The sequence below is a fragment of the Danio rerio genome, chromosome 21, assembly GCF_049306965.1.
Source record: "Danio rerio strain Tuebingen ecotype United States chromosome 21, GRCz12tu, whole genome shotgun sequence".
NCBI lineage: Eukaryota > Metazoa > Chordata > Actinopteri > Cypriniformes > Danionidae > Danio > Danio rerio.
Window position 1 is genome coordinate 44194639 of NC_133196.1, and position 7862 is coordinate 44202500.

The 7862-nt window shown below is 38.6% G+C and overlaps 1 protein-coding gene across 2 annotated transcripts in view; it reads right to left on the reverse strand.

The window, feature by feature from the left end:
• Nucleotides 1–5970: 5970 nt before the first annotated feature.
• Nucleotides 5971–7862, reverse strand: part of yipf5 (Yip1 domain family, member 5) — an 8283-nt gene continuing 6391 nt past the window's right edge. The window contains 2 exon segments of one of the 2 annotated variants that reach the window (NM_200295.1): nucleotides 5971–6690; nucleotides 6851–7032. In NM_200295.1, the coding sequence (NP_956589.1) occupies nucleotides 6528–6690; nucleotides 6851–7032 (345 nt within the window). In that variant the 3' untranslated portion in view covers nucleotides 5971–6527. 2 annotated transcript variants of the gene reach the window in all.

Genomic DNA, 7862 nt, shown 5'->3' on the forward strand with positions numbered 1-7862 from the left:
GGAAGACTAGTCAGGACAGAGGGAAAGATGAATGCAGCAATGTACAGAGAGATCCTAAATGAAAACCTGCTTCAGAGTGCTCTTGATCTCAGACTGGGGTGACGGTTCATCTTCCAGCAGGACAATGACCTAAAGCACACTGCCAAAATATCAATGGAGTGGCTTCACAACAATTCTGTGAATGTCCTTGGCCCAGCCAGAGCCCACACCTAAATCCTATTAAACATCTCTGGAGAGATCTGAAAATGGGTGTACACCGTTGTTTACCATCCAAACTGATAGAGCGTCACTGCAAAGAGGAATGGGTAAAAATTCATAAAGACAGGTGTTCCAAGCTTGTGGCATAATATTTAAAAAGACTTGAGGCTGTAATTGCTGCCAAAGATGCATCAACAAAGTATTGGGCAAAGGCTAAGAATACTTATGTACATGTGATTTTTCAGTTTTTTTATTTTTAATAAATTTGCAACAATTAAAAAAAATGCATTATGGGGTATTGTGTGTAGAATTTTGAGGAAATAAATTAATTTAATCTATTTTAAAATAAGGCTGTGACATAAAAAAGCAAAGCGCTATGAATACATTGCAGATGCACTGTAGAACCTTTAGTGGAATCAAAAGTTTCCATGGATGCTAAATGTTCCTCATACAAGCATGGATGCTTGTAGATCTTTTTATTATCCTTTTAGTGCAAAAAGGATAATTAAGTCATTGAGCCAATCAATAAAAGCTGAAATATTTGTAGTTTTATGAGCACAAATAAAATAAACTGCTGACCCTTTTCTCCCAGCCAGGTTTTTTGTACACTCTCTGACGCCAGTCCCATACAATAACATTAAACAAACAGAGCGCAAAACAGGAATACAGTGACAGCGATCTCGTTCATCACTCAACTGTGTTTGAATTTGCTTTTCATTTCTTGGGGGAAAAATTTTCATAAGTCACATTCGAATCTCCAGAGAAAATAAACGGGCCGTGTGAGTCACTGCCTCCTTCATGCATGTATGTTAGCGGTGCGAGCCGTTTTCTGTGAACTAACATCTCCCTTTCTCCTGTCCTGCTTTCTTATCTGCTGCCATCCACCCATTAAAGAAGCCCATTTCTTCTCCCTTAATCAGGAAAATAATAATAAATAATGACATACTAAGTTAAAATTCTGTAAAAAAAAAAAAAATTGGATTTAAAAGTAAAAAATATTTTCAAATAGCCCCTATTTTGCATTTTAAAAGGTCATATTTTGGTTTTGGGGTCTTCAACAATAGGCTTATATGCGTTTAAGATCAAAAACACTTGTATTGTCTTATAACAAGCATTTTATAATAAGCATTTTAAAAGTAAATTTGCTCCTGGGTCCAATTTACTTAAAATAAAGTAATATTCAGGCCCACACAAAATCTGCGCACGCAGAATTCCGCAGAATTCCACTTAAAATTGTAAAAACCAATAAGTGAACTTAATTTCTTCATGTTTGTGTGGAACCCAGCATTTTTGTTAAAATAATTAGCTACGCTAATTATTCTCTTTATTCTCTATTTTCACCTGGGGATACTCATCCCGAGGTCCTCAGATTATGCGGAGTCACTGATTGGATCCAAGACCAGCGACGAGATGATCCCAAGGATTCCATATCCGGGACCAGGCCATATCCTGAGCTGCTGCTGCGCTGATGGTCGTGGGGAGTGGAGAACATGAGTCTGATTCCAGCGACGCTCCAGGGACAGACGAGTCTTCGCTGAGGCCATCTTCCAGCCTCAACCACGGCGAATGAAGCTCTGCACAAGACTTTTGGCCAGCGGAGAAATTAAAATGGTCGTGCCCAACTGAGTCTGGTTCTCTCAAGGTTTTTTTTCTCTCTCCGCTGTCGCCATTGCCTCGCATGGTTCAGGATTGGTAGAGCTATGCATCAATGAATTTGCTCTTCAGTGTTTGAACTCTCAGTAATGATTAAATCACACTGAACTGAGCTAAACTGAACTGAACTGAACTTAAACACTAAAAACTGAACTACTCTGTTCGAGTTACTATGACCATTTATGTGAAGCTGCTTTGACACCATCTACATTGTAAAAGCGCTATACAAATAAAGCTGAATTGAATTGAATTGCACAGTGTAAAACTCAGGTAAAGCCTAGAAATAAAAACGAAACATTAAGCAGAAGTAGAGTTGATGGAGAACAGCTAAAGATCACTCATGGCTAAGTGACATTATATTTACAGAATGCTACATCGCCTTTTGGAAATCTGCATTAGGCTGGCACTGCTACCACTCACAGATGTATGAGCTTCAATACATCACGTCTGTAAAGTACACTTGTTTAACCGCCTGAAAAGCAACAGTCTGGTCGGTCGGTGTATTGACTGATATATAGCATGTTTCTGCATGCAGACAGATGGTGTGTGCAAGCCTTGCCCTCACACTTCTACAGCACTGCCTTAAATGGGAATCACATAGAAACAAGCCATGTTTTCTGTGTGGTTCTGATTAATACCAGATTGGACTGCGCTGGCCTTCGTCCAGTTCCCACCCAGGGACAAGCCGATTTCTTTTTCCTCCACACATTAGAGCATGCCATGATCTGTTCCCCTATTTTAGACACATCTTTCTTATTTTATAAATGCCTTTTCCTTGAGTCTTGACTCGGTGCCAGTTGGAGCAGCAGGCCAAATAGTTGAGATGGGAGTTGAGCACTGTACGCAAAGCGCTTTTTCGCTGCAATAAACTTAGCTCGGTTGCAGGGCGAACTTTATGGGGGAGTTCACCAAACGAGAATGGTGTTAGTTTGTAAAAATGACGTTAGTGTTATACACAAAATCAGCATGATGAAAGGTGCAAGCATAAAAATTGAAGTCTGAAAACATCATTTTGTATGTGTGCGTGCAAGAAAATACACATGAACAGAGATATGGAAATAAAAATTGTTTTATACTATGATCAGCATTGGGTGTAATCAGCTGCAAAGTAACTAGTTACTGTAATTAAAATGTGTTTTGCAGAAAAAATTAGATTTCTTTTAACTTTTAGGCAATTTTTTACAGTTAGGCTACTTATGTTACCTAAAATACTGTAAGTAAATAAATTGCTTTTTTGTTAAACAATCTAATATAAAAATCACTATTTCGATCATATCTCTACTGAAAAAAACAGCTTAAACCAGCCTAGGCTGGTTGGCTGGTTTTAGAGAGGTTTTGGCCATTTCCAGCCTGGTCTTAGCTGGTCAGGCATGGGAGATGACCAGCTAAAACCAGCTATGTCCAACTTAAATCAGGCTGGACAAGCTGGTTTTAACTGGATTTAGCTGGGCATTTTCCAGCCTGACCACCAGGCTGGAAATGGCTGGAAACCAGCCTGGAAATGGCCAAATCCCCTCTAAAACCAGCCTGGTCGACCAGCTAAAACCAGCCAACCAGCCTAGGCTGGTTTAAGCTGGATTTTTCAGCAGGGATCTCTTCCAGATAAAGTCTACCCTGCTGAAAAATCCAGCTTAAACCAGACTAGGCTGGTTGGCTGGTTTCAGCTGGTCGACCAGGCTGGTTTTAGAAGGGTTTTGGCCACTTCCAGGCTGGTTTCCAGCCATTTCCAGCCTGGTCTTAGCTGGTCAGGCTGGGAGATGACCAGCTAAAACCAGCTTGACCAGCCAAGCCAAGATGGGAGTCCAGCCAAAACCAGCTATATCCAGCTTAAACCAGGCTGGTCAAGCTGGTTTTAGCTGGACTTGGCTGGTCATTTTCCAGCCTGACCAGCTAAGACCAGCCTGGAAATGAACAAAATCCCTTTAAAACCAGGCTGGTCGACCAGCTATAACCAGCAAACCAGCCTAGGCTGGTTTAAGCTGGGTTTTTCAGCAGTGTAGTTCACACTACATGACTTTTAACATTTGCAGATTGTGGTGTCATTCAGAAAACGTGACTTGCTTTTGTGTCTTAAAATCACTGTGGTGTTTACAACACACGACACTACGCTAAAAATATTCACAAGAGGGGGATCCACTAGCCAGTTGCTAACTGCCACCAACCAGCCACTGGTAAAACACCTGACCCACCAGCTAGTTAACTAGCTAATCCATATGAATTTGTATGATCTTATTCATATAGTTTTGTACAATTTGCTCATCCCCAATGACGGTTGAGTTAAGGGGTGGAGTTGGGTGCCACACCTCATTTTAAAAATCATACAATTTTGTACGACTGATCTCTACTAAAATGACAAAACGTAAAATAGTTGTTATCTTGTGAGATCAGGCTGGAGGATCAACACAGGAGCGTGTAAAAGAGATGTTTACCTGCAAAAGACATTGTTCAGTCTGAAATGAGTGAGTGAGTTGGAGGAGAGTGGGAGGATGTTTTCTGTGTGATGAATGAATATAGCCTGCATACCCATTCATTTCCTATGGCGGTCACTTTTGACTGGGAACACCACAAGTGTATAACAAGGTTGATTAAAACACTCAAAATTCAACGAAAGAGACGATCATCATGTTTATATGTTCAAGTGCATAGTGTGGAGGATATCATAAGGCCTTGAGGCAATCAGTAGTAAAACACAATATTTATGAGGGATTTAAGTTGTAAATCGGTCAGATTTGACCCAAACACGACAGAAAGGTTAAACTGCTTCCATAAAATGCTGTGAAAACTCTTCAAGAGCAGAATAAGATAGAAACATTTAGAACTTAATTTGATTGAGAAAGTAATCAAGATACAATAATATAAACAAGATTATACGAATAATGTTCTATTTGAAAATGTGTTGATTAGTTATTATTGACATGTCACTAAGAAACAGCTATGGGACTTTGAATACTTCTATGAACAAATGGTTGAGATCTGATGTTATTAAAAATCATGGAAAATGAATAAGGCTTAGTATAAAAGTTCAAACAAACATACTTTTATTTCATTAAAATGGCCTGTAAACAGTACAAGTGTAACACCATACCATTGGTGACATATTTAAAAAAAAAAAAAAAAATGGACTGATATAAAGCACACATGAAACAAGTTTTGAGAAAACAAAATTTTGATTTAACTATATTCATTTGGGGCTGCACGATGGCGCAGTGGGTACCACGATCGTCTCAGAGCAAGAAGGTCACTGGTTCGAGCCTTGACTGGGTCAGTTGGCATTTCTGTGTGGAGTTTGCATGTTCTCCCTGTGTTCGTGTGGGTTTTCTCCGGGTGCTCCGGTTTTCCCCCAGTCCAAAGACATGCGCTATAGGTGAATTGGGTAAGCTAAAATTGTCCGGTGTGTGAATGAGTGCGTATGGATGAGTGGTAGGGCATTCGCTGCTTAAAACATACGCTGGATAAGTTGGTGGTTCATTCCACTGTGTCGACCCCAAATTATTAAAGGGACTAAGTTGAAAAGAAAATGAATGAATGAAGTACATCAATTCTATCTGAAAGAACAAATGAAAGAACACTCCATAGATATTGTCCTCAGTTAAGAAAGACTTGTAAAAATTGGTCTCTGCCTCTTGTATTTTAAAGAAATAAATACGTAAAGCCATTAAATCAGAAATAAAACAATATTCAGGCATCGGAGTTGACTCTACAAAAGTCTTATTTCAGATTTATGGACATGAGTAGGCCCACACGGAATCTGTGCGCGCAGAATTCCGCAGATTTTTAGCCCATAATTAATTCTGTTTATTTACTTGAGTAAACGAGTAAATCTGAATTTATTCAGTAATTTATTCCTTTTTATTTCATATATTAAGGTTTTAGTTATGATACTCCGCTGGATACTCCAAAAATAATTCTGCAGAAATCCGCAGATTTTTACCGAAATTCTCCGCAGAAATAGCAAAAAACGTCCGCAGATTCTGTCTGGCCCTGGACATGAGTTACTTATTCATGTCATTTCAAACCAGCACGACTGACTTTTTTTTTTTTTTTTACATTTAACAATTTAACAGTCCACACAAATGGTTTATCTTTTAAAAAAGAAAGTCACACAAGTTCAGAACCACCTGGGGTTAAGTAAATGACAGCATCTTTATTTTGGTGTGACAAATTCTTTTAAATTGGTTCAAACTAGCTTTTTTACAGTCCCATTTAATTTTCCTGGTACATAAAAAAATGGTGAAAATTAGTTACTTATACTGACTCAAATGTATAAATAAACACAGGCTGAGCAAATCAACAGTAATTCAGGAATGTAAAGAAAAATAATTAAATGACGACAAAAAAAAAACTGGTGTACTGTGCATATGAACATTGCAAACTTAACACCAGTGTTGTGTTGGAGAGATGACATTTGCATTAATTATATATATATATATTCTCTCCCATAAACGCTTAACTTTCACTATGGTAAAGGAACTGATTTTGCAAAGAACTACAGAACACATTTTAACCTGCATCATAAGCAAGATAATTTCTTAGAGGACGTGGGCAGGTGAGAACAAACCATAATAATTCCACATTCTCTAAGAAACTCCTTATGTTGTGTTCACAAAAAGCAGTCCTCAAATAAAGGTTTGTGAGAGTGGTGGTGGTCGTTTTGTCCATTAAAAGAGGATAAGAGTTCAAAAGACAGAAATGAGGGCAAAGACTCCATAGAGCAGGGCGCAGGGATAGGCCACCAGCAGCTGCTGCCCATCCATCGCCAAGGCAGAGATAAAGATCTTGGAGGCTGAAAGACTGCACCAACCAATGATGGCGGCAGTTAAAATGATACCCATTATGCCCCTGAGAGACAGAAAAACAGACGTTAGAACATGTACAGTTTACACCAGACATAGCCATTTAAAAAAAAAATGTTGGATGGAAAAATCATGCTAAACATTTACTATTTTAGGTTCGTTAGGATTACCTAAAAAAAAATTTAAAAGTAGACACTGAAACTTACTGTAAGGAAAAGATAACCCCGAAGCTGGACAGGATGATCATGGGTAGCAGACAGTAGCCCAGAACACTAGCCACACAGCCAAACGAGACCCCAGTCATGCTCATGAGGTTGAGGAGGCAGTACATGCCCAGACATCCAATAGCACTGATGCCATACACATAACCAAACTGGATCTTACCTGTCTAAAATGGGGGGGAAATCATGTTATTGGTTTGTAGTTATACTAGTCAACTAATCTATCTCTGTTTTGCACTTTCATTTACAAAGTCAAGTTACATATTAATATTACAGCACACACTTCAAAACAAGAAATACAACATGCTTTAACTGCCTTTGTAAATAACATGTGCTTATTTAACACACCTGATTCAGATCACTGGCTCATTAGGAGAGAAACTATTAGCAGAAATGCTATGTGCAGAGTGGTGGGCCCATAGACATATAATAGACGCCTCATGGTCTGCTTCAGTCTCTGTTGCTCTGATACATCAATACATGCAGTATGTAAGATGGACACCCAGTGGTTGAATTAGATATTGCACTTCTAGTTAAAAAAAACTTTCACTTGGCCCCTCCAATGATTCCGAAGGTTGCCAGATTGATGACACCAACAGAAGCATGCCTGACACTGTGTTCTGACTAAAAGCAACAACACGCAAAAAAAGGAATATTTTCTCATTTAAAATGAGTTTTTGTCCTAAACATCAGCTGGAATTTCTATTTTAGAAACGGCTTCAATTTCTCACAGCTGAACAACAGGATAAACTATGACAACAATCACCTTGGGTACACCTCATGAGCTTTATTTAGTGCTAAATGCTAATAATGTGAGTTAAAATGCCGTTTAAAGTGACATTTATTGACATAATGAAAGGTGCAGCAGATAGTTTACCTCAAATCTTGAAAATAAACCGTTTGAAATGAAACTTTAGAACTGTGACAGAGAGCAAGCTAGCAAATATGTCATTCAACATGTACATTTAATAATGTTAAAGAGGTTTAATATGTATTA